This window comes from Bubalus bubalis, chromosome 2 (assembly GCF_019923935.1).
Source record: "Bubalus bubalis isolate 160015118507 breed Murrah chromosome 2, NDDB_SH_1, whole genome shotgun sequence".
In the NCBI taxonomy this organism is placed as follows: domain Eukaryota; kingdom Metazoa; phylum Chordata; class Mammalia; order Artiodactyla; family Bovidae; genus Bubalus; species Bubalus bubalis.
In genome coordinates, this window is record NC_059158.1 from 35,915,101 (window position 1) to 35,941,527 (window position 26,427).

The window sequence follows — 26,427 nt, forward strand, 5'->3', positions numbered from 1 at the left end:
TGGAAGGAATGATGCTAAAGCTGAAACTCCAGTATTTTGGCCACCTCATGTGAAGAGTTGACTCATTGGAAAAGACTCTGATGCTGGGAGGGATTGGGGGCAGGAGGAGAAGGGGACGACAGAGGATGAGATGGCTGGATGGCATCACCGACTCGATGGACGTGAGTTTGAGTGAACTCCAGGAGTTGGTGATGGACAGGGAGGCCTGGCGTGCTGCGATTCATGGGGTCGCGAGGAGTCAGACACGACTGAGCGACTGAACTGAACTGAACTGAATTCTTCCACAGACTGGGGACAGGGAATGGTTTGGGGATGATTCAAGCGCATTACATCTATTGTGCACTTTATTTCTATTATTGTTGCATTGGCTCCACCTCAGATCATTGGGCATTAGATCCCAGAGGTCGGGGACCCCTGGTGCTGGGAACCGACAATGTGAGGACAGAGCTGCTCACCCAGAGTCCTTCACATCATAGATCCTGCTGCTTCTCACTAGACCAAGTGGAGGGCCAGCCCCTGCTCACCAGCAGTTCTGTTTTATGGGCTAGAAGTTGTACTTGCATCTTCTCTGGATATCAGAGTCTCCTGTGTCTCCAAGGTGGGCCTCCCTGGAGCTGCATGGTGCCCTTCCGAAAGTGCCAGGGCCCATGCGTAAGATGGAAGGGTCCCAGCCTGCCTTCCCAATTCCCCCCTCCATCTGCTTGCCTCTGTTTCCGCCCCTTCTCCCTTTTCAGAATCTACTGGACAGCTTACTTGAGTGGTTGACCAGACTGAAGGGAGGGCTGAGGCTAGGGGAGCTTAGCCGACTGGAGGTCACACCTTCCAGGGGAATCTTCTAATCTTAAGGCACTTAGCTGGCCTGGTCCCGCCCCCTCGCAGCCAACCCCCTCCACTGCCCGTCCCGTTCGGTTGACCAGGAGATGATGAAGAGGCTGGCAGAGCAGAGGAAAGGTGGGAAGAGGGCCCTCGCCTAAGGAATAGGTCGGCAGCGTCTCAGCAGGAGGCACAGGCTCTGCTCCCTGCCGTCCTGGGGCCAGGATGGGGCAGCAGTTCAGCTGGGAGGAGGCGGAGGAGAACGGCGCAGTCGGTGCGGTGGACGCGGCGCAGCTTCAGGAGTGGTACAAGAAGTTCCTGGAGGAGTGCCCCAGCGGCACGCTCTTCATGCACGAGTTCAAGCGCTTCTTCAAGGTCCCGGACAACGAGGAGGCCACCCAATACGTAGAGGGCATGTTCCGAGCCTTTGACACGAATGGGGTAAGGTGCCCCAAGGGGGGGAAGCGAGAGCTCAGGGCTCATCCTTGGCTAAAGGAGCACCCTCAGTGGGAGCTCCGTTCGCCAGCCCTCCTGCTCGGCCTCCGCTCTTCTTTCATCTCCATCCTCTCTCGCCTTTTCTGTCTCACTCTTCCTCCAAACTCTTCTCTCTCTCCCATCATTCTTCCTTCCCATCTTTTCTTTCCATTTCTCCGCTTTCATCTGACTTGTCCTCTTCCTGAGAGCTGAAGGGAGGTTCTGCAGAAAGACCCAAGGTCCTCTCTACGTGTATTTATGGACAGGACTCTGCAGTCACAGGACATGGTTTTTCCGCATCCATCAGGGCTCCCCTTGGTCTAAAGATAAGGTGTTTAATGGGCGGAGCTATCTTGGCACAGCCTATGAGTGCCCCTTTGCTGAAAGTGAAGTCGCTCAGTCGTGTCCGACTCTTTGTCCCGTGGACTGTAGCCCACCGAGGGCTCCTCCGTCCATGGGATTCTCCAGGCAAGAATACCTGAAGTGGGTTGCCATTTCCTTCTCCAGGGGATCTTCCCGACCCAAGTATCGAACCCAGGTCTCCTGCATTGCAGGCAGACGCTTTAACCTCTGAGCCACCTTCTAACTGAGATAGATCACCTCTTCCCGCCCAGAACACTGGAGGAGGCTCCTTCCTGGACTTGGAGGTTGGAGGATTACTGCAGAAGTCCCTTTCTGCTCTTCAAGCCATGGAAAGAAAAAAGAAAAGTGAATTTGCTCAGTTGTGTCCGACTCTTTGCGACTCCATGGACTGTCGCCTACCAGGCTCCTCAGGAGTTTTTCAGGCAAGAGTACTGTAGTGGGTTGCCATTTCCTTCTCCAGGGGATCTTCCTGACCCAGGTATACGAACCTGGGTCTCCCGCATTGCGAGCAGACGCTTTACCATCTGAGCCACAGGGAAGCCCGTGGGAGATTCCATGAAATCATTCATCCACAGAGTTTCTACAAGTCCTTGGTTGGCACCAGGAGCTAAGAAGATAATATATTTTATAAATGCACACCTGGGAATTGAATTTAAACATAGAAAAAAGTAAAAGTGAAAGTCACTCAGTCCTGTCCGACTATGGCCCCATGGACTGTAAGCCCACCAGGCTCTTCTGTCCATGGAATTCTCGAGGCAAGAATACTGAAGAGTGTTACCATTCCCTTTTCCAGGGGATCTTTCTGACCCAGGGATCCAGCCCAGGTCTCCTGCTTTACAGGCAGATTCTTTACTATGTGAGCCACCAGGAAAGCCCTTAAACATTGAAACCCCTTCGTTATTTAAGGCCATCCAGTCCAGTGCCTCCACAGGCCTTTAAACCATTAAGTTTGCCTCAAACCCCTGTCTCACTCCTTCAAATTGAGGGGCCAGTGGGTTTGACCTAGATAATTAATCTGGAAAAAGCGGTAGATACCCCACTTCTGTGTAGAAGGAGAGCTTCACTTTTCAGAGTGAGTCACTGGGAACGCTTCTTAGTTCCCACTCTGCCCCTGGAGAAGGGAATGGCTACCCACTCCAGTATTCTTGCCTGGAGAGCTCCATGGACAGAGGAGCCTGGCGGGCTACAGTCCACGCGGTCGCAAAGAATCGGACATGACTGAGCCACTAACGCTTTTCTTCTTTCTGCCCTGGTACTGTCCGTGCACATCTCCTCTGCGCCTGTAGGGGGCGGTAGGGCGGGGTCCGCATCATCGCGGCAACAAAAACCTTGGAGGTGAACCTTAACTCCAGATCTCAACTGAGCCTTCCCAAAGTTCCTTCTACAGACGTCTCTGAGTCAGCAGCAGCCCTGAAAGGGATACTCCAAATTCAGTGAACTGATTTGTCCAAGATCTTAAACTCAGGGGTCCTGCATCCCAGGCAAGCGTTCTGCCCAGAAGGCAGTGTATTGGGCTGTTTAAGAGAGAAAATGAATTTTTTGAAGTGTTGAATGTCAGAAGAAAAGTAAACAAATATATCAGGTAGTATGTGACAAGGTTCACACCCATGAATTTATCAATTTTCTTCAAATTCATTTAAAATTCAATATAATAACAATTCAAGATTTCAAAGGGATTATGAGGCCCCTGGAAATAAAACAGCTGCAACCTCTTATACCTCATTTCTTCTAAGTTAGCATATAATATTCATCAGTCATCTTTAAAATAACTTTTTAATCTTGGTGACATTAACTTTACAGAAAAATTATAAGGATAGTGCAAGTAATTTCCATTTACAATTTATCAAAATTCCCCAATTGTTTACATTTGACTCATTTGCTTTACTATTTTCTCTGTGTGATGTATTATATATATATATATACATGTATACATATATGTACACAATGTATTCATATATGTGTATATTATGCATATAAATATATGTATTTTATAGAGAGAATTATATAGACATCACACCCTTTTACCCCAAGTATTTTAGTATGTATTTTCTAAAACCAAGGGCATTCTCTTAACCTAATAAATGATCAAACTCAGGAAATTCAACAATAATAAGTTCTGTTATCTAATTGACAATCTATATTCATGTTTGGTTGACTGTCCTGATGACATCTATTACAACCTTTATTTTTTAAGTTTGATCACACATTGCATTTAATGTCCTATCTCCCCCTTAGCCTTTTTTTAAAAATTGGAGTATAATTGCTTTACAATGTTATGTTAGTTTCTGCTGTACAATGAAGTGAATCAGCCATACGTATACATGTATCCCCTCCCTCTTGAGCCTCCCTTGCACTCCACCCCCATCCCACCCCTCTAGGTCATCACAGAGCACCAAGCTGAGCTTCCTATGCTTTATAGTGGTTCCCACTAGTTATCTCTTTTATACATGGTATTGTATATATGTCAATCCTAATCTCCCAATTTGTCCATCCCTTCCCTTCCCCGCCACCCCCACCCCCTGCCCCGGACCTGATGCCCTTTGGATCCTTTAGTCTCAGCTTTTCTTTATCTTATTTGACTCTGACATTTTTGAAGACCGCAAGTCAATGATCTGGTTTTACCCTGTGTTGCCTTGTGATGAGATGCAGGTTACACTTCTGGCAGAAATTAATGCCCCGGAAGAGATGCTATGTGCTTCTGAGCATGTGACATCAGAGGGCACGTGATGTTGGTTTGTCCCTTTGATCATTTAGCTATGTGGTGTCTGCCGGATTTTACCACTGTAAAGTGACTATTTCTTCTTTGTAATTAATAAGCATCTTATAAGGAGGTATTAATACTTTTGAGACTAAGTAAACTTCCTATTGCTCATCCAATGATCAGCCCCTAGGTTTGGCATCCACTGATAATTTTCCATCTCCACTGTCCCTTCTCTATTTATTAGTTGGCCTCCTGCTGTAAGGAAGAGCTCTCCTAGCAGGTATTTTCAGCTCCTCTGTCAGGAGCTAAGCCTTCTTCCTTTTCTTTTCCCACTTAGTCTTTGTCTCCAAACTCCTGCCTGACTCCACTTCCCACCTCAGAACAACCTTTATAATCAGCAAGTGTCATTTCCAGGCAATTGGTCTGAGATTTCTGGGGCAGATAAAATCAAAAGAGCTCTTAGATTTAGCTCACAGGTCAAGATCTGTGGTGGTGAAAACAGAGTTTTGTGGTAGCAAGGAGGTAGGGGCACCTGGTCTCTGCTGCTATGCTCCCTCCTGGTGGAGGTAGTAACACCGTCTCTGGTGCTTCCTGTAATACTTTGGATGGAGGAAAAGGAAGGATGAAGGTCAGATGTCCTTCAGGGTCCTTATGTAACGAATGCTAGGGGGAGGTCAGGGCTGGTTCACAAATGCCGCCAGTTCAGGGAGAAACGAGGCAGGTAATCCCACAGAGCAGATCACACGCTTGTCACTTCTGCTCCAGCTCTTGAGTAGACAGGCGTTTCCGTCATCTTCAGCCTCTGTGGGTAATTGAAGCTGACGAGAGCACGTGCGCGGTGGATGAGCATCGCCCCTGCTGGGAGCTTCCCAGAACTGGGCCTGGGGTTTGAAGTAAACTTACACATGAGATCACTTGTCAGGAAAGGGCTGCTCCACACTGAGACTCACGTAAGGTGAGGGGTCATTGTGGAAGCCGTATCATGTTGAGACAAGATGTTGTGAGAACAGAAAGTTCTAGACAAAGAATGAGGGGGAAATCTAGAGAGCTGAAGAGTAGAAATTTGCTGGTGATTTGGGGTTTGTTTGTGTGTTTTACTCCCCTTGGTGCTAGCCACCAGGCTCATTTTTTAAACAGTAATAAACCTTGCATGGAGTAAGAAATTTCTTCCAGCCTGATGAACTGCAGAAGGCATGTAGCTTGAAAGACTGTCACTTGCTGGGTGGGAATTTCTTGGGCAACTTATTATAAACCTCAGTGTCCTCATCCATGAAATGGGGATAACAGACCTGAGGGAGATGGTGTATGTCAAACAAATGGTCCAGTTTGCATAATTTTCTAACTGAATTCTTATTTTAAAAGAAACCTAAGGGACTTCCCTGGTGATCCAGTGGTTAAGACTCCATCCATGCTCCCAATGCACAGGGTGCAGGTTTGATCCCATGCACCCCAGGGAATGGCCAATGAAAAGAAACCTAAGATCTATGTTTAGAAAGCCTGACAAATAATAATTACTAATGAAAATAGTCTTTTAAAGGACAACCAATTACCACATTGTATGCCTTCAACTTACACAGTGTTCTTTAAAAGGCTATTGTGCGATTATACTTCAATAAAGCTGGGGGAAAAAAAAAAAAAAAAACAGGAAATAAGCCAAATTACCTTCAATGGGCAAACAGAAAGCAAACCAGGGACGATTCATACAATGGCGCACCATTCGGCAATTAAAAAAAAAGGAACTGCTGATGCTTACAGTGACTGAGATGAGTCTACAGGGCACTGTGCTGAGTGAAAGAAAGTTACACACTATATCATTCTATTTTTTTTTTAATTCCCACCCTCCCCGCCTATGATTCTATTTTTATACTCTTTTCAGAGTGAAAATATTATTGATGGAGAACAAAACAGCGGTTGCCAAGTGTTACGGTTGGGAGAAAGATGTGACCTTTGAGAGGTAACACAAGAGAGGTTCTTTGTGTTGAGAGTTACTGGTATCTAAGTATCTACATGTGTCTACACATGTGATACAATCTTGTAGAACAAGGAGGTAGGGGCAATTCAGGTGTAGGAGATTAGGAGGTACAAACTATTACATAAATAAGCTACAAGGATATATTGTATAACACAGGGAATATAGCCAATATAAGAACACCAAATAGAGTATAATCTTTTAAAAATTATGAATCACTATCTAGGAGCTTCCCCTATGGCTCGGTGGTAAAGAATCTGCCTATCAGTGCAGGAGACTTGGGTTCCATTCCGGGGTTGGGAAGATCCCCTGGGAGAAGGAAATGGCAACCCTCTCCCATATTCTCCCCTGGGGAATCCCATGGACAGAGGAGCCTGGTGGGCTAGAGTCCATGGAGTCGAAAAAGAGTACGACAACTTAATGACTAAACAACATGGACGGAGGAGTCTGGTAGGCTGTAGTCCATGGGGTCACGAAGAGTTGGACACTTACTGAGCGACTTCACTTTCACTTTCATGCATTGGAGAAGGAAATGGCAGCCCACTCCAGTGTTCTTGCCTGGAGAATCCCAGGGACGGCGGAGCCTGGTGGGCTGCCATCTGTGGGGTCGCACAGAGTCGGACACGACTGAAGTGACTTCACAGCAGCAGCAGCAGAACTTATATGGCGCATCAACTACACATCAATTTAAAAATTCATAGAGCTTATATACCTACAAAAATAGTGCATTAAAGACTAGTGGGGGTGGGGGGAAACAGAACAAATAGCAATTGCTAAGAATCTGCCCTACAGGAATTACCAAAGACATAAGAAAAAATACGTATGCACAAGATGTTCATTGTGTAATATAAAATATCAAAACCATGTTCAACAAGAGGGACTGCCCAGTACTCCTCAAAAAAAGAAAAAGGTATTATTTTAAATCATTTTGAAGGCATGGGAAATTTTAAAATAAAAATCCAGTAACTAAAACTATAGGTTAATATTTACACAGTGAGGAGTATGGAGGACCAGAGGAATTATATAAAGGATGTTGATTTAAACTCTGGAGGTGTTGAGGTAGGTGTGTTTTATTTTCTTGGTTTTTCCTTAAGCGTTTGCTGTTTCCCTCATGTGGGGCTGTATTCTCCTGTTGTCCACACCTTGCCCACCCAGGCACCCCTTGAACAGGGGTTGAGGCTCCCACTTGGCCGGACCCAGTGGGACAGAGGGGCTCTGGGCTAGTGATGCCATTCTGATTACAAAGTCATGGGAATGACAGATGCTCCTGGGGAGCTGATGATCCCAATTTTTTATTTGGAGAGCTGAGATCCCAACCTTGAAATATGTGAGGTCCTGCTTTCTAATCTCCTTTCAAAACTATGTTAGTCTTATATTCAGACTTAAGTCAATCATTTCTTTATAAATTTGTAAATAGTTATGAGACTCTGGGCAGAAGTTGCATCGTACTAGGCGTGGAGGAGAAACAGAAGCAGTGTAAACCCCTCTCCTTTCTCCTGGAGGATAGACTGCTGCTAGAGAATGAGACACACGTACAGAGCAGTTAAGGGTAGAAGAGATGGTAGGTGCTGGGCTTTCCTGGTGGTCAGTGGTAAAGAATCCGCCTGCCAATGCAGAAGATGGGGGTTGGATCCCTGGGCCGGGGATCCCCTCCAGGGAAAGATCCCCTGGAGAAGGAAATGGCAACCCACTCTAGTATTCTTGCTGGGAAACCCCACGGACAGAGGAGCCTGGTGAGCCACGGTCCATGTTGTTGTGGTTCAGTCACTAAGTCATGTCCGACTCTTTGCAACCCCAAGGACTGTAGCCCACCAGGATTCCCTATCCCTCACTGTCTTCCAGAGTTTGCTCAAAATCATGTCCATTGAGTCAGCAATGCCATCCAACCATCTTATCCTCTGTCACCCCCTTCTCCTCTTGCCTTCAATCTTTGGGGCATCAGGGTCTTTTCCAGTGAGTCGGCTCTTCACATCAGGTGGCCAAAGTCTTGGAGCGTCAGCTTTAGCATCAGTCCTTCCAGTGAATATTCAGGGTTGATTTCCTTTAGGATTGACTATTTTAGCTACTAAAACAACAACAGCTGGGAGTGTCAGAAGAGGGAGAGGGCGGTCACTGTGGCTGAAGTGGTGTGAGAAGGAAGGCTTCCTGGAGGAGGGGACCATTGAGCTGAGCCTTGAAGGACAGGCAGGACTGGGTGATCATGGAGACTGAGAATGGATCCCAGGGCAGAGAACACCACAAGCACAGATGCATGCACCGGGGAGGCCAAGCCCTGAGTTTCAGGGATGGTCGCCTGGAATAGAGTTCCCGCCAGTGCTCCCAGGAGACGGGGTGGGGGGCTGAAGGGAGCCTCACAGCTCCCACCCCCAATGCAGGACAACACCATTGACTTCCTGGAATACGTGGCAGCCCTGAACCTTGTGCTGAGGGGCACCCTGGAGCACAAGCTCAAGTGGACCTTCAAGATCTACGACAAGGACCGCAATGGCTGCATCGACCGCCAGGAGCTGCTGGACATCGTGGAGGTCAGTGTCTGCTGAGGGGTGGGGGCGGGGCGGGCACCTGGGCACGCTGGATGCTGAAGGGGGGCCCCTGGGCCTGGGGGTGGGAAGGGGCACTGGAATCATTCAGAGTGTGCTTTCCAACCACCATGAAATTAAGCTGGAGATCAGTTACAAAAGGAGAATGAGAAAATCCCCATCTGTTTGAAAATCAGGCTACTTCCTAATACTCCATGAATCAAAAAAATAGTATCACACACACACAAAATATCATGAACTGAGTAATGATACTAACATAACAAAACTTTGGAATGCAGCTTAAAGCTGAGCTTACAGAAACATCTGTAGCCTTAAAATGTATATACTAGAAAATAAGAGAAACTGAAATGAAAATCAATGATCCAAGAAGTCATCTCAACAAATTAAAAAAAAGAAAAGAAAAGTAAGGCCAAAGAAAGCAAAAGAAAAGAATTAATAAAGAATGGAAATTAACAAAACAGAACACAAATGCACAAGGAAAGTCAACGAAAGCAAAAGTAGGTTCTCTGGAAAGATCAACAAAGCTGATTGACTACTAGCAAGAATGAGCAAGGGGAAAAAGTGCTCTGGCTCAGACTCTGCAAGAAACCCTCATTAGCCTCTTACTCTCCAGAACTTCACTCTGAGGAGGGAGACGTTGGTCCATTTTACAGAAAAGGAGATCGGCCCGTGGAGGTTGTGTGGTTTGCCCAAGTTCATCACCGGGAGATGCTGGGCTGCCTGTAGTGGATCCTCGTTCGTGCCACGTCCTGTGCTGGGCAGAGAGGCCGTGGGGACCCCCCGTGCACACCTCTGTCCTAGGCGAGCCCCAGCCAAGGCCTGAGGATACTCCTCATGTCTGTCTGTCTGTGCCCCTTTTCACTTCTAAATGTTGCCTCGTTGCCGGAAACAGGGCGAACGAGACACCTGTGCTTTTCCCTCCAGTCCAACACCTGTGTCTCCCATCATCCTGTCTCACACACATACACGTCACACAGACCCACAAATATTCTGAAATCTCCATGTCTTCTGCTGAAAAGTGGAGGTTAGGCCATCCCTGTGCCTTCGTTAGAGGTTTTGGGTGTCAGCTCTGACGCTCACAGTGGAAACACCAACGGCGTGGGAATGGGGCAGTGGGTGAAGCCAGGAACTCCTCGGTGGAAATTAGGCCATGAAACCCTGAGGAAACGGCCTTAACACAGGTCACTTTTAGTTTGGACCTGGGTTCCGTGATCCTCAGATGTACAGGCTGGGGGGCAGTGCTGAGGACAAGGTGCCGAGGGACGTGGGTTGTGGTGGGGGGTGGGGTGGGGGCAGAGCATGCAGGGTCTCTGGGATATCACTGGCTTCCCTCCCACAGTCCATCTACAAGCTGAAGAAAGCCTGCAGTGTGGAGATGGAGGCCGAGCAGCAAGGCAAGCTGCTCACACCCGAGGAGATCGTGGACAGGATCTTCCTTCTGGTGGATAAAAATGGAGATGGTAACTGGAGCAGAGACGATGGTGGGGCAGGGGCAGGGGGCTCCCCATCCTGGGTCACCCCACTTTCTCCACGTCACCTTAGACTAGGCCCTTCACTTCCCGGCAGTGAGATGGGTGTGGAGAAGAGATCATAAAATAACAAAAATGTCACTAGCACGTGAGGCTTGTGCATGCGTGGCTAAGTCACTTCAGTCGTGTCCGACTCTTTGCGACCCTATGGACTGTAGCCCGCCAGGCTCCTCTGTCCATGGGGATTCTCCAGGCAAGAATATTGGAGTGACTTCCCATGCCCTCCTCCAGGGGATCTTCACGACCCAGGGATCGAACCAGCATCTCCTGTGTCTCCTGCATTGCAGGTGGATTATTTACCGCTGAGCCACTGGGGAAGCCCCGTGAGGCTTGTAAGAGGGATTAAAACTCCTACTGGAGTTGCCAGGCAAGTGCCGTGGAGTCAGGCAGACCAGGATGCTTCATGTACCCTCTCAGCCTGATCTCAGTTTCCTCACCTGGAAAATGGGAATAAGAATAACTGAAAGGAGTAAATGGGGTCATGTACTTGGACTCTCATCGCTGTAGCTCAGCGCCCCAGCCCCAGGCTGTGCAAAGAAGCAGTTGTCTGGGAACACACCCAGAAGAGCCCTCAAAAACATTTTAAGGGTCCCATGTGCAAGAGTAAAACTTGAATTCATTTGCAAAGCAAGTCCCTTGAAGAAACCCTTGGAGGTTCCAGGACACTCCTGGAGGAAAGCCCAAGCTTAGGCCCTGAGACTGCAGGCTCATCTGTGTACATCCCCACCCCACTTCTGCCATTCCCCGACCTGGCATGACTGTCTTTCCTACCCGTTGCACAGGCCAGCTGTCCCTGAATGAGTTCGTTGAAGGTGCCCGTCGTGACAAGTGGGTGATGAAGATGCTGCAGATGGATCTGAACCCCAGTAGCTGGATCTCTCAGCAGAGGCGGAAAAGTGCCATGTTCTGAGGGCTCTGAGGCCCTGGGAGCCCTCCAAGACTCCAGGCTCACCAGCTTTCCAGAGCAGGGGGAGGGTCCCTGGTTCAACCTGCTTATGCCCACACTTATCCTGGCTTGAACTTCCTGGCATCCCCTTGCAGGGGGTGGGGCTGAGTGGGGGAGGGCAGGGGTCATTAGTCTGACATGGCCAACAGGGCTGGTCCATTAGGAGGATTCATGGGGTACTGAAGGGACTTGGCTTCCTGTCCCCCTTCAGCTGCTTCTGGGAAAGCTATGCCTTGCTAGGTGACTGTGGGGTTCCCACAGATTCCTACATGGTTCTTAGTTGGAAGCACAGAGATCTAGTGGTAGGGGTTCCATAGACGAAATTAGCAATGAAAAGGCCCACACAGTGTGAAACTGACTAGTAGAAGGGTGGGGCTGGCAGGTGTTGACTCTGAAGAACAGGAACTGGGGAGAAGGGATGGATAACAATTACATCTCCCCAGGATCCCGAGGACTGTTCTTCCTGCCCTTGGAGGGGGTAGATTGTGCTTAAAGGGGCTGTTTCAGCTCTGCCCTGGTGCTGCTCCTCTTCCAACCCTCCTCCCCCACTCCCTACCCCTCATCCCTTACTCAGCTCTCCAACCCCCACCCCCAGAATGGACCCTCCACAATTCGCCATCACAAGCCCACAAGCCAAGTATGTCTCCTTAAAGGATGGAGGAACCTTTCTTCTATCTCTGGGGAGAACTGGGGCCTGCCAACCTGGGTTCTAGAACAGGCTCTGCCTCCAACTCCTGTGTGACCCGCAGCGGGCATTTCTTTCCCCTGACCTAGATGTTTTGTCTGCACCATGAGCAGGCTGGACTCAACAAGCAGTTTTCAGATTATTACTTTTTTAGATATGGGATTCTTTTTGTTATACAAACTCTATGTGCAGCCTCCATACAGAAACTAGATTAAAAGGCGGTCCCTCTGGCAATCCATGAGTTAGGACTCTGCACTTTCACTGCTGAGGGCTTGGATTCAATCCCTGGTCAGGAACTAAGATCCTATAAGCCATGCAGTGCAGCCAAAAAATAAAGGAAAAAAAAAAATGGCAGTCACTCTGGTTGCAGGGGGTGGTACTGAGGAACTCAAAAAAGAAACCCATGTAAATAGATATGTTTCTGTGTTGAAATATGAAGAATAAAACTAATTTGTAGATCCTGTGATTTCATGGGCATGATATCCACATAAAGTTAACGGTAGAAATACATGTAAGGTTAAAAAAATAGTCAATTAAAAAAGAATAGTAACCCAGCTGGGACACAGATATGCCCCAAATCATGAAGCTGGTATGTGAATGAGGCTGGGGAAATGTCCCAATTCTATCCAGATACCCTCCCAGCTCTGACCTCCAGCATTTCCCAGAGGCAGCCACCAAGAGAAGAAGCAGAAATGTCAACTCCCTTTTGCCCCTGGCATTGAGCTCCACTTTCCCTCCATGTTTGTGCTCCGGCCCCAGCTGACTTCCAATCTAGAGCAGTCCCCGAGATGGACAGGACCGGGGTGAACGAAATGCCCCCTCCCTTCCATCCCAGGGGGCTCTCTGCAGGCTGGGGCTCCACCCCCTACTTTCCCCTTGTTTGCTCCCTTCCACCCCCTTGGATTTTCATTTGCCTCCAGAACCTCCCCCACACCCAGCTGAAGTGAAGACTCAAAGTTCAGAAGGAAAGAGCATCTCTGAAAAAAGTGATCACAACTACTCCAGCCTGTGTCTCTCCCCGGGGTCTTGGTCAGGTGTTCCTAAAGCTGGAGTGTGCAAAGAATGGGGAGAGGGCCCCTGTAAGAGACTGTTCCACTTCCCAACGGGTGTCAGGTCACACTGTGGTAAGAGGGATTTAGGTTAGATGAGGGATGGTCGGCACACTTGCCATTAACAATGAGTCGCAATCCTATGGGGTACCATGTGGTACCACGTGGCACTGAGGGGCCAGCAGGGGAAGAATGAGGGTGTTATGCAATCACTTCTGAATAAATACAGATTCCCAATGGATTAAGGTGGAGTGTCTATAGTATCATAACTTCTCTTGGCATATTGTTTGATAAGGATGCTGTGAGTTTCTTGAGGATGCGAACTGTCCTCTTCTTTGCACGTGTAACATCTAGCATTAATATAAGTAGCTGTTCGAGAAACGCTTGTTGAAGGGAGGAATGAATCAACACAGACCACTCTAGTAGGCTCTGGGATGCTGGGGGCAGGACGGGCATGTGACAGTACCCAGCTGAAGGCTGCAGCCACCAGATCTGCAGGGTCCCACTGGAGTCCTGGGAAAGCCCACCTCTGCCTCAGAGCTTCCGTGTCTAAAAGAGCGTGGAACCAGAGCTCAGTGGAAGAGTTGGTAAAAGCTGGGGGAGGTGCAGGAAGGGAGTAGGGAGAAGCCTGATGGATGCTGAAGGCTGCCCCGAGCAAGAAGCAGTCACCATCAGCTGAATCACACAGAGTTCAGGAATGTTCCCCCGCTCTGGACCACTGCCCCTGTGCGGCCACCATGGACTCCTAAGAAGTGAGCTGAGCCTTTGATTTCAGTAGACTCTATCTAGTATTAAAACAACAGTGAAACAGCAGGCACCACCGTACACACCATCCCCAGAACAGAAAGATCAGGCAGAGAGCTCAGCCGTCGGCCTCCTCAGCCTCCGTTTCCCTGCCGCTAGCCCCCTCCTCATCCTGCTCTCCATTCTGGAGCCTGCGCACAATGCGGGTAAGGTCCAGGCTTCGGGTCAGCGTGTCCAAGAGCATCTGGTCCTTCTGGACGCCCTCCATGAACTCCTCTAGGGAGAGTTCCCCTGGGGTGGAAAGAAAGGGCATCATGGGTAGGAGGCGTTCACGTCTGCTGACCGGGGGCCCAGAGCTGCAGTCTTCTAAGGGGGACAGAACCAAGGCTGGAGGAAGTGGCTGTGAACAGAGCCGGCCAAGGAGCCAGAGACCAAAGTTTGGTGCTGCTGCTGCTGCTAAGTCGCTTCAGTCGTGTCCGACTCTGTGCGACCCCATAGACGTAAGCCTACCAGGCTCCCCCGTCCCTAGGATTCTCCAGGCAAGAACACTGGAGTGGGTAGCCATTTCCTTCTCCAATGCATGAAAGTGAAAAGTGAAAGTGAAGTCGCTCAGTCGTGTCCTATCCTCAGCGACCCCATGGACTGCAGCCTACCAGGCTCCTCCGTCCATGGGATTTTCCAGGCAAGAGTACTGGAGTGGGGTGCCATTGCCTTCAAAAGCCAGCTCTGTGACCAGGGCAGAGGCAGGCGGAGGAGGTAGCCAGCAGCAGCCCCTTGGTGCCTCCCTCTCCCCTCCTGCCCTCTCCTTTTCTGAAACTTGTGACAGCCCCAGTGACCCCTCCCCTGGGGAGCCCCAGCGCGGCCTCACCATCCCCATTGACGTCAATCTTGGAGAACACTGTATCGGTGAACTCCTCGGCGGTCATGGTCGAGTCGCTGCAGGGGTTAATGGCTCGGATGGCCTGGAAGGGAAGAAGTGAGAGGACCCATCCTAACTCGTCTCAGCGATGGATGGGGCAGAGAGAGCTCGTCCACCTCCCGACGGAACAGTCGGGGAGCCAGGCGAGTAGAGGTCAAGGTGGCCCGCGGCCTCAGACGGAGCAGGGGATGCGCTTCTACAGCTCTTGGTGCAGAAGAGGAAACTGAGGCCCAGGGGAACCTGGCCCAGGTCACGCAGCTGGTGAAGGCCCGAGCCGCCGCGGGGACCCTAAGTCTCAGTCCCGTCCCCTTCCGAGCCCGCGGACCGACCCCAGCCGGCTGAAGACCCAGCCCCGGCTCTCAGCTCGGCCCCGCCCCTGCCCGGCCCTCGGCACCTGGAGTTACCCGGATGATGGTGAGCAGCTCATCGCGGTCGATGCATCCGTTGCCGTCCACGTCGTAGAGCTTGAAGTACCAGCGCAGCTTCTGTTCCACCTTCCCCTTGAGGACCAGGCTCAGCGCCGCCACGTACTCCATGAAATCAATGTAGCCGTCCTGGGCGGGGGGCGTGGCCGCCTGAGCCCCTCTGCCTAGGCACCCCGCCCCTGCCCCGCCCCCTGCCCGGAGCCGCTGGGGGAACCAGGAGACGCAGAGCCCAGGCCCTGACCGACGCCCCGCCCCCGGTCCCGGCCCCTCTCCCGGAGCCCCCAGGGGCCCAGGAGACGCTGAGCGTCTCGGATAAACCAACCGCCCACTGGAGTGTAAATGGCTTATTGCTATCACTTCAAGGGGACTTTGGTTCCAGCCATCGCTGTGATCCTCAAACTTCAGCCCTTCCAGTTTGGTGGGTGTGGTTGCAAGATGTGTGTAGTTGAGACACGAACCCCCTAGGAATAGGGGCGTAATTTGGATGCGTTCTAACGGGCCTGGATAAGGGATAGAGGTAGACTTGGAGGGATCGAGCGCTTTTCTCCTTCTTCCCTTTATTCTTGGAAGCTTACTGAGCACCGACTAGGCGCTGTGATAGACTGAGGATTCAGAACTCAGTAAGATAAAGCCCGTCCTGACGGGAGCGCAGCGTTGAGGACACAGGCTGGAATCCTGGCCCCACCTTCTCAAATATGTAGGATCTGGGAGGAAGGATTCAACATTACTCTGACCCCTGATCAGTAGTAGTTATAATAGCTCCCACCTGCATGGAATTGATGTGGACTAAAATAAATGCAGGTATGTAAGGCACTCAACACTGCTTGGCACATAGTAAGCACTCAGTAAATGTCAGCTATTATTATCATTATTATTACCAAGGCTTCCCTGGTAGCTCAGACGGTAAAGAGTCTGCCTGCAAGGCAGGAGACCCAGGTTTGATCCCTGGGTCAGGAAGATCCCCTGGAGAAGGAACCCACTCCAGTATTCTTGCCTGGAAAATCACATGAACCGAGGAGTCTGACGGGCTATACCCCATGGGGTCACAGAGTCGGACACGACTGAACGACTAACACATACATTATTATTACCATCACTATAAGGAAATCATGGTGCCATCATGACATATGTTCAGGGACAGCACATCTGGACAGGACATTATGGAATCACAGACCAGGACAGCGACCAGGCAAAAGCAGCAGAAAGGCTTCCTGGGGGAGGTCGTGCCCTCACTGAGTCTTGGAGGGATTGGCCATGGAGGAAGGTGGTACAAGACATTGCTGCAGGATATTTCCCCAGGAGCCCCCATATGTTCAGCAGCTGACTTTCCACCTGGCCCTGCCAGCCCTACCATTAGGGTCAGGGAAGCAGGAAACACAGGCCTGCCTCTGCCCACCTTCTGCCCAAGTCAAGTGAATCTGGGAAAGGGAAGCCTGTGTCTTGCAGAGAGGATGAGTGCTGAAAGGAAAGGGGCATTGGACTCAGAGCCTGTGAACCCAGAGTCCAGCCTCTATTGCTCCACTTACTCACAACCATCACTCTGGAACCGGGAAGTTACTGAGTGGCAGGTTTGGGATCTGTATGAAGAACTCTTTAACAGACAGAATTGCCCACAGTAGAAGGGACAGCTTCGTGCAGTAATGAGTTCCCTGTCCCTGAAAGTGTGCAAGCAGAGGCTGGGGTACTGTTATTAGGGATGTGGCAGAGATGGGACAAGAAGGCCTCCAAGAGTTCCCAATCATGTGCTGGCCTTAGGTGAGGCCTTAACCACTCTGAGCTCCACGATGGAAGTCAAAATCAGTGAATATTTTCAGGGTGTTTCACCGTGTTCAAGGGCTTTCCTACACATGGCTGTGCCATGGGGCATGCAGGATCTTAGTTCCCCAACCAGGGATCGAACCCATGCCAGCTGCAGTGGAAATGCGGAATCTTAACCACTGGACCACCAGGGAAGTCCCTCAATCAGCCCTTGACCAACCCTCCTCTCAGGGTCTTTGTCACAGTGGAGCCGGGCCCCCCTGCAGCCATGCTCAGAGAAGCAAGAGGTTTGCTTTCTGTGGAGATTTCCCCCAAGCAAGGGGACAGAGGGTAAGGACATTTTGCTTTTCGTTTTTATCTTTCTATATTGTTGGAAACTTACAGTAAGCTGTCATTTCTTGGTAATTAAAATTTTTCTTAATTTTATAATTTTTTGTAATTACAAAATGGCCAGGATGGGGCAATGGAAAGGCATGTGCGTTTGTTCCAGAAAGACCTAAACCATGTCTTGGGAGAGGTGTGGCCTTGGACAAGTCAGATAGCCTCAGGGTCTCAGTTCTGAGACAGAAGGACAGTGTGTGCTTTTCAGGATTGTGGTCTGGGTTAGATCGGTAATAAGACTACAACAATACTAACTTGTTTTGTGTGCTTCAGGTGAGGTGTGTTTCACTCACTTTACTCATTTAATCTCACAACCACCTCTGGGTATCTCTATCTCTATTTTCAGATGAAAAGCTGAAGGTGAGAGAGGTTAGGCCACACGCTAGTGAATGACAAAGCCTTGCCTAGAAACTGAGTCTCCTTGAGAATTCCCTGGTTGTCCCGTGGCTAGGACTCGGCACTTTCATTGCCAGGAGAGTGTGGGTTCAATCCCTAGTCAGGGAACTAAGATCCCACAAGCCTCGTGGCGCAGCCAATAAACAAATAAATAAATATTAATAAACGGAGTCTCCTAATTGGCACCCAGCGCTCAGATGCAGGGATGGGAGATTTACATTGATTTGTGTGCACCTGTGTGATTGCCAGGTACACTCAAGCTCAGGCAAAACTCTGAAGTAAGCAAAGCATATGCAGGTTGCCCTGGTCACATTCCCTACTCATGGCCGTACCCCCAAACCCTGACCATCTGGCACAGTACCCTAGGATACAACTCTCTTCTAGTTTAAGGGCTGGCAAACTTTTTCTAGAAAGGGCCACATAGCACATATTTCAGTTTTGATGATCTGTAAAAGAATGCGTGTGGTGTGTTTTAACAAAACTTCATTGACAAAAATAGGCCCAAGGGCTATTGTTTGCACTACCCAAAACTTCCAGTCTTCTGTATCAAAGCTTCCTAGTCCTGGGTCTCATCTTGTAGCCAACCTGCCCCACTGCCTTTTGCTGGAGACAGTGGGTGGAAGTTGTGTCCAAACTGTGATTTCCGCCTTCAGTGTACAAGACACTTCAAATATTACAAAGATGCTCTTCAGTTTAGCAAGTATGAATGTTAATTAATATATATTATATATAAGTAGTCCATTAAACTAATAATTCCTCGTATAGTCTTTCACTCAAGTAAAAACACTGATTGATCTCCTACTGTGTTCTAGGCACTGTTCTAAGTGCAAAGGATACAGCAATGAAAAAGAAAGACAGAAATCCCTGCCTTTGTGGAGCTCATATTCCATCAGGGAGATTGACCATAATCATAGCAGCTAAATGTTATTCAACATCATCTTCTAATACAAAGATGAGACATGCTCTAGGGGAAAAGGGAAGGTTAAGGAAATGCCCAGGTGGGAACCGCTGCTGCTGCTGCTGTTGCTAAGTCGCTTCAGTCACGTCTGACTCTGTGCGACCCCATAGACGGTAGCCCACCAGGCTCCCCCGTCCCTGGGATTCTCCAGGCAAGAACACTGGAGAGGTGGGGACTAGTCCCAGTTAAATAGGGCTGAAACCAGGACATCAGGGCAGTATCAGTGGAAAGGAGACATCTGACCAGAGCCTTGCAGCTGGGGAAGGTGTGAGCTGAGCGGCATTCTGGAGGAAGAGTGCCTGGTGGAACCCAGGCCCTAAGGTGGGGGTGTGAGTAGAATCAAAGAGGTCGGGTTTGGGACAATACAAGTGGCGCTTTAAAAAAAAGTGAAAGTATTAGTTGCTGAGTTGTGTCCGGCTGTTTGTGACCCCATGGACTGTAGCCTGCCTGGCTCCTCTGTCCATAGAATTCTCCAGCAGAAATACTGGAGTGGGTTGCCATTCCCTTCTCCAAGGGATCTTTCTGACCCACAGATAGAGGCCGGGTCTCCAGCACTGCAGGCGAATTCTACTGTCCGAGTCACCGGTGGTGCCTACGTGTGACGGAAATTGAAGAGCTGGCATTTGAAGGGCTCAGTTAGCCAAACTGCTGAGGGGTTGCCATGCCCCGGTGTCATAAGTCTCATCTTAGACCTCAGATCCAAAGGGTTATCTTGATCCAAAGCGTTTCCTTAACAGGCAAGAGGCTGAGCTCTTTCAGTGCATTTGGGTATAATGAGTTGAGGCTCAACCATGGACTCTGACACCTTTTCAGGAAAGATCATTTCTTCTGGAGTATTTCAGGGGTCTAGCGTGAGGATGCCATCCCTTCTTGGTCTCTATACCTTGGGCTCCAGTACTCTGACCCTGCGCCCCTTTTAGGAAAGCCCTCAGGCACCATAATGCTGCCCTTGAGGCTGGGACTCAAAGCCCATAAGCTGCTTTGGCCCCTTGATCCTAAACATTAGTGAGTTTTTAAATAGCCTCTGAGCCTCAGCTTTCCCTAGAAGCCCCACCTACAATGATGTTGGGGCCCTCTGGGCAGCGAGGGGAGTCAGAAAAGCTCTGGGCAATGTCTCCCCAGTGTGCAGTGGACACTTGGCAGCTTCCTGTCCTCATCTTGGAGGAGGCAGCAGCCGAGGTGGGGGCCAGCGGGTGGGGGGAGATAGATGTGTGGATTTACGTTCTTCTACCACTACATCTTGACTGAACTGCTCCAAATAAATGGAAGGTTTGCTCTGAAATACCAAGAAACATCTTAACTAATGCTCCTGATGTCCATGACAGTTGACAGTGAATAAGCTAAGGTAGAGCAGGGAAGAAATGGGCTCCAAGGCCACCCAGCTGATGAAAACTAGGGACAGAAACTTACAGTGTCCCCTCTATCGTCTCAGGAAGCCCTCACCTGGAGTGTTCAGGTGATCCCTTGGGGAGACATCTATAATTTGACCACTGCACAGACCTTCAGGTCCTCTTAGGATGAACTGAGGTGACTGGGGACTTGGGAACTGGAGTAGCCTGGGTTCCCCAGTGACCAGGCAACCCTGACTGTCCCAGTTCTAGGGTCCACAGATCATCATGGGATGGGTGACCCAAACAACGTGGACCTGCCCACCCCAGACCAGCGGGCCTGAAGCCAGCCTGAAACTCATCACCCTGCTCTCTGCCCTCCACGCCTCTGCCTTCTGCATCCTGGGAGCATCTGAGGGCCTGTGCAGAGGCACGAGGTGCAGCACCAAGCACTTAGTAGGTGCTTGTTGACCGTCTTGTAAGTGTTCACGTTGTTCTGGGGTAAATTGCACATGTGGAAGAGGCAGAGGAAACCAACGTTTAGCCTCCGAGTGCACTGACCAGGGTCTCCCTCTCTCTCTCTTCCCTGGGGATGAGGGCTGATTCATTTCCAAACCTCCAGTGCCTGACTCACAGTAGGTGCTCAATGGACATTAGAAAACTGGAGTCACTGATGTGGATATTCAGTCTCCCAGATAAACAGTCATTCCTCCAGCCATCCTCACACTTGCCCCTCCCACCCCCACACTAGCCCCGGGGCATCCCTGCAGCGCTCCCCACCCAGAGCCCAGCTCACTTTGTTGAAGTCAAAGGTCTCAAACATCTGCTCCACATACTGGCTGGCCCACGGGCTCAGGTTCTTGAGGCCGAAGAACTGGCGGAACTCGTAGAGGGTGAGCTGGCCGGAGGGGCACTCTGTCATGAACTTCTTGTACCACTGGTGGCACTCAGTGCTGCTCAGCTCCTCCACCGACTTACCGTCCATGATGTTCCCCATCGCTCAGGCCTGCGGGAGGCTGATGCCCAAGGGGGACCGGTTCTTTTCACCGCTGGTCCCCACACCAGTGCGGCTGGGCTTCCTAACACTGGGCCCTCCTTGCTCACAAGCCTGAGTTCCCCAGATCTGACGAATCCCAAAGCGCAGGGAAATGACTAGAGGAGGTAAGCAGAGGAGAGGAGGTCACGGGGGCTGTGCAAGCCTACACCAGATCCAAGGGCTGCCGGAGAACTCGTGTTAAAAGTCCCCACTAAATCCTTGCAGCCAATGGAGACCCGCTCACTCTGAGAAGAGGAGCGAAAATAGAACAAAGCTTAGGGGACCAGAGGCCCAGGATTACAGTCTTGAGCTGGAGGTGAGAGGATTTTCTTACCCAATTTGCAATCTCCTGATCCCTTCTTATGGGGACAAAGTGGGTGGCCAGCCAACAGCTGTCCCAATCCTGTCACCGCCACTCCCTTCTCCTGGTTTGAATGGGTGCTCAGTGTTTCTGGTTCCTGTCCTCGGACACGGAATTGAGGTACCTATGAGAAAGATCTGGTCTGTCTTCCAGAGCTGGGCCAGCTGAGGGCTCTCAAGAGGACTGCTGCGTACAGTTACCCAGGCTGTGCCCTGCACTTGGCCATCATGACAGAGGGGTTCCAATCACACCACGGACAGTTAATATATGAGAGGGCCTGGGTGATGCTGAGTTTATGGGCTCCCCAGATGAGACCAGAGAAGTCAGAGGGAAACCCCTTTTACATAAAACTGCACAAATACACATAGCCTCGCGCACACACACACACACACACACACACTGGTCCTGTTTTGACCACACTTATGTTCCTGGAAGCTGCATCTTTCCCATCATGGGAGGCTTGAATTCAGCCCTCCATCTCACTCTAAACCTGACACCATCACCACTCAGGGGCATGGGGGAGGGGACATTGAGTGTGTGCCTAGTGGCCTGGGGCATGTGTGTGTGTGTGTGTATGTGTGTTTGTGAGTGCAGGCACACAGGTGCATGAGTGTGCTGCTACCTGCTGGTCCTGGAAGCGTCCCTGGCTGAGAATAGAAGCCCATCTATGCAGCAACATCTTTCTCTGATCTCTAGTGGGATACTCTCTGGCCATAGACTATTTATATATATATATATATAATTTTAAAAATATTTATTTATTTGGCTGCACTGCCAGGTCTTAGTCACAGCACGCAGAATCTTTAGATGTGTCATGCTAACTCTTGGTGGTGGCATGTGGGAAGCGTGGACTCTTAGCCACTGGACCGCCAGAGAATTCCCCAGCCAGCGTTCAAGTGCACTTAAGCCCTAGCTCTGTCCTGTCCCTTCCCTGTTTGCTTCTCTCATCTGCTACATGGACCACCCTCTCTTCATTTAAATAAAAAAGTAAACTAGAGGAGGCTTCCCTGACAGGCCAGTGGTTAAGACTTCGCCTTCCAATAAAGGGGGTGCAGGTTAGATCCCTGGGTTTGATTCCTGCTTGGGGAGCTAAGATCCCACATGCCTCATGGCCAAAAAATCAAAACATCAAACAGAAGTAATACTGTAACAAATGCAATGAAGACTTTTAAAATGGTCCACATCAAAAACATATTTTAAAAAAAAAGCAAACTAGAACCCTCAGAGGCAGTTTGAGGACGGAGGCACCAGGAAGACGGTAGTTCTTATACAGTTTTGTGGGAAGAGTGTCAGGCTGTCATCCTAAGATCACTTCCTAAGAACTGGACAGAAGGAACTGGGTCTGGAGAGGTCAGCTCAGAGAGATGGCCCAGCTCAACAAAGAAGGGCAATCACAGCCTTCCAGCCATCAGGGCCCAGTCCTGTGTATCCACAGGCTGTGAGCACTGGCTGGGTGGAGGGAGGAGCCTGGAGTGATGGGATCTGTGCTCCTGAATATTGCTCAGCTCTAGAAGCCCTCTCTCAGGGGGACACCCCCTTCCAACAGCTCAGGGCACAGAAGAACCACCAGAAGCAGAACCCTGGGCACCCAGGGAGAGATTTCCCTCCTTGACAGAGGAACCTCTGGGGGCTGTTTCTCTGGCCTGATCTACAGGCATCTGCCAGATATAACAGAGGATGGGATGGGGTGGGGGGACTATGTGCTCTGGACCAGGTCTCTGCCTTCTCAGATCAGGTTTTCCCCCAGGGAGCAGTTTTCTTCCTTTCGATTATCCACTAGATGGTCTCCTTTCCAGTTCTCCAGCTCTTTTTGCCCATTATTCTGAGAAAGTTCATCCAAAGGACCCGAGTTAAGAATGCCCCTTTAGAAGACCAGAGAGAGAGAAAGACTGAGACCAGAGTGATGCCAATACAGTTGTCCTTGTGACTTGTGAACATGACACCTATGATGAGAAGGAAACCACCAAAATGTTAACAGGGTCATCTCTAAGTTATGAGATCACCAGTGATTTTTTAATCTTTGCTTTAAAATAAATAATCTGCGTCTCAAAAAATGGTTCATGGGAATTCCCCAGCAGTTCAATAGTTATAACTCGGTATTTTCATTGCCTAGGGCCAAGGTTCAATTCCTGGTCAGGGAACTAAGATCCTGTAAGCCATGACGCAGAGCCAAAATAAATTTAAAAATTTAAAAATAACACTTCATAATGCACATATGTTGCTCACAGAAACAGAAGATAACCATTTTTGAAAAAAGAATCAAATGGGACTGTTTTACTTCTCTTTCACCTAAAACGATCGACTTAAGGTGCATTGCAGGGGAGGGGGACTCTGGGATCTGCCTGCTTTGATCAAGTTCTCCGGAGCATGGTTTTTTCTGGGGGTAAGAGGGCAGAGAGGGCTCCTCCCTTTATTTCGCTTGGGACCCAGGCTAGGATCCATGTCCTTGCAGAGTCCTTTCAGGCCCAGGGTTTGAAAGGAAGAGGTCAAGGAGGAGGTGACAGCTCATCTTTCCATCTCTGCTTACATCCTCCTCACTCTTCATGCATGAGCACAAAAGCCACCTCCTCTGTGAAGCCTTCTGCATCTCTGCAGGATTCACCTTCCCTGCCTCAGCACTCTGACATCTTGCTTATGTGTTCTATTAGTTTTCGACATTGCATAACAAATTACCCACAAAGTCGTCAGCTTCAAATTATGCACATTTATTATCTCACAGCTTCTGTGGACCAGGAGTCTAGGCCTGGCTCAACGGCGTCCTCTGCCCAGGATTTCACAAGGCTGGAAACAAGGTACCATCTGGGCTATGTTTTCATCGGAAGGCTTGACTGGGGAAGCAACCACTTCTACCTTATCCAGGTCTTTGGTAGAACTCGTTTCCTATGACTGTAGGACTGAAGACACGGCTCTCTGCTAGACATTGTCTGGAGGACACTCTCAGGTCCGAGAAGTTGCCCAAAGTTTCTAGAAGCTGCCCACGGTTCCTTCTTACATAGACTCCTCAACATGGCTGCTTATTTTATCAAGTCAGCGAGGAGATCCTCTCTGTAATCTGCTAAAATGGAATCTCATATAGTGGAACCTCATCAAGGAAGTGACACCCATCACCTTTGCCATAGTCTGTGGAGTAGAAGCAAGCCACAGGTCTCACCCACACTCAGAGGGAGGGGACTGTAGAAAGGCAGGAACAACAGGTGGAAGTCATTACAGCTTACTTTAAAGTCTATGATAGTCACACTTTTACAATAACAGACAGAACACTCATTTCTTTCTGGAATTGTAAGCAGCTGGTTATTACCAGCCTGTCCTCAGGAATCCAGCAAGATCCCCAGTAGAGACCTCTGTCTTCCTCATTTTTTTACAACACTCCAGCACCCAGTACCATGGATCCCACATGGTCATGTGCTGGTTATGCTGTTGGCCCCTGCCTCACTCCTTCTCTACCTTTATTGGTCTGCTCTGAGCCCCAGGAGGCTGAACCCTGTGGACTGGATCACCTGGGCTCCCTGACCCTCTGGCTTCAAGCTAGTTTCATCCTTTGAGAAGCACTGCTAGGAGACTGGAGGATGGAAAAAGACCGAGGCTGGGTATCTGTTCCCCTCCATCCCTGCTGGGCCACAGTTTGGGTCCTGGTTGTTTTCTTTGACTTTCAGCTACAGCTCCTGCTAGAACTCTCTCCAGTCTGCTGTGACAAAGCCTCATCCCTCTACCCCTCAGGCTTAGGGGTAAGAAGGGCTTCCCTCTGTTGCCACCCTCTAGGCATATCATCAGTCCCTTAACCATGCCCTCTTACCTGTGAATAGTTCCTTCATTACACCCCACCCCCCCAATTATCTCTTTGAGAGTAACATTTGACTGGGAGGGGCTCAATAAAACATTATTGAATGAATGAATGATAAGATAAGATTCAAGAGAGCTAATATAGACTAGAGCTTGTCTAAAACACCAGGCTAAGCTCGATGAACAGGCTCAAGACAGTCCTATGCTATGCTAATGCTAAGTCGCTTCAGTCACGTCTGACTCTGTGCGACCCCATAGATGGCAGCCCACCAGGCTCCCCCGTCCCTGGGATTCTCCAGGCAAGAACACTAGAGTGGGTTGCCATTTCCTTCTCCAATGCATGCAAGTGAAAAGTGAAAGTGAAGTCGCTCTGTTGTGCCCGACTCTTAGTGACCCCATGAACTGCAGCCTACCATGCTCCTCCATCCATGGGATTTTCCAGGCAAGAGTACTGGAGTGGGGTGCCATTGCCTTCTCCGACAGTCCTGTGGGATGGATGTTATTATTTCCATGTGATACAGAAGAAATTGGGGGCAGAAAAATCACATTCTCAGGTTCACAAAATTTTTAAGTGGTAATGTACCAAAGTTTTCCCATGTTAAATTCTTGCTTTTAGCCTAAGTTGTCAAATCGCTGGGAAGGGAACTTCCTGGCAGTCCAGTGGTTAGGACTTCACTTTCACTGCCAAGGGCCCAGGGTTCAATCCCTGGTCGGTTCAGTTCAGCCGTTCAGTCCTATTCTACTCTTTGTGACCCCATGGACTGCAGCACACCAACCTTTCCCCTGGTCAGAAAACCAAGATTCTCATAAGCCACACTGCTGGGGGAAAAAATAAGTCTCTGGGCTAAAGGCTGGATGAACCTACAGGATCTATAAGCCCCTGAGTCTAGCGCCTTCCCTGTGGCCCCTCTGCCTGAGCAATCCCCCCACAGGGAGCTCACTCCGGCTGGCTGTGGGGCCCTGTCCCTCACTCCAGCCCAAGGTGCGAATGGAATCCACAGCTCCCCAGCCCGAGAGCCCAGCCTCTCCCTCTGCAGGGGCTCTAGCAGTCCTGCTCCCCATCCCTCCCCCAGAGACACAGATGCCAGGTCAAGGAGATGGGGCTCCATAGCGAGGCATCCAGGAAGAGATGAATACCTGAGAGGAGGAAGAGACGACCCGTGAGAGTGAGAGGAGGAAGAGAGGGACCCATGAGAGGAGGAAGAGTTGGACCGGTGGGAGGAGGAAGAGACGGACCGTGGGAGGAGGAAGAGACGGACCGTGGGAGGAGGA

The 26,427-nt window shown here is 49.9% G+C and overlaps 2 protein-coding genes across 2 annotated transcripts; one reads left to right on the forward strand and one right to left on the reverse strand.

Annotated features, from left to right (window-relative positions):
• Nucleotides 1-309: 309 nt before the first annotated feature.
• GUCA1B (guanylate cyclase activator 1B) lies at nucleotides 310-12,252 on the forward strand. Its single transcript, XM_006069194.3, has 4 exons — nucleotides 310-1,254; nucleotides 8,696-8,845; nucleotides 10,200-10,320; nucleotides 11,172-12,252. The coding sequence occupies exons 1-4, from the start codon at nucleotides 1,039-1,041 to the stop codon at nucleotides 11,297-11,299; spliced, it is 615 nt and encodes a 204-aa protein (XP_006069256.1). The 5' UTR covers nucleotides 310-1,038; the 3' UTR covers nucleotides 11,300-12,252.
• A 1,586-nt stretch (nucleotides 12,253-13,838) lies between these two features.
• LOC102415506 (guanylyl cyclase-activating protein 1) lies at nucleotides 13,839-21,217 on the reverse strand. The gene is made up of 4 exons (XM_006069193.3): nucleotides 20,775-21,217; nucleotides 15,137-15,286; nucleotides 14,682-14,775; nucleotides 13,839-14,104 (listed from the first exon to the last, which is right to left on the reverse strand). The coding sequence occupies exons 1-4, from the start codon at nucleotides 20,973-20,975 to the stop codon at nucleotides 13,932-13,934; spliced, it is 618 nt and encodes a 205-aa protein (XP_006069255.1). The 5' UTR covers nucleotides 20,976-21,217; the 3' UTR covers nucleotides 13,839-13,931.
• Nucleotides 21,218-26,427: the final 5,210 nt, after the last annotated feature.

Coding starts and splice junctions, on each gene's coding strand:
- LOC102415506 (XM_006069193.3), bottom strand. CDS start 20,975: ATGGGGAACATCATGGACGGTAAGTCGGTGGAGGAGCTGAGCAGCACT. Junction 14,776..15,136: donor AGCTGCTCACCATCATCCGG/GTAACTCCAGGT, acceptor CTTCCCTTCCAG/GCCATCCGAGCCATTAACCC. Junction 14,105..14,681: donor GATTGACGTCAATGGGGATG/GTGAGGCCGCGC, acceptor TTTCCACCCCAG/GGGAACTCTCCCTAGAGGAG.
- GUCA1B (XM_006069194.3), top strand. CDS start 1,039: ATGGGGCAGCAGTTCAGCTGGGAGGAGGCGGAGGAGAACGGCGCAGTC. Junction 1,255..8,695: donor GAGCCTTTGACACGAATGGG/GTAAGGTGCCCC, acceptor CCCCCAATGCAG/GACAACACCATTGACTTCCT. Junction 10,321..11,171: donor GGTGGATAAAAATGGAGATG/GTAACTGGAGCA, acceptor CCCGTTGCACAG/GCCAGCTGTCCCTGAATGAG.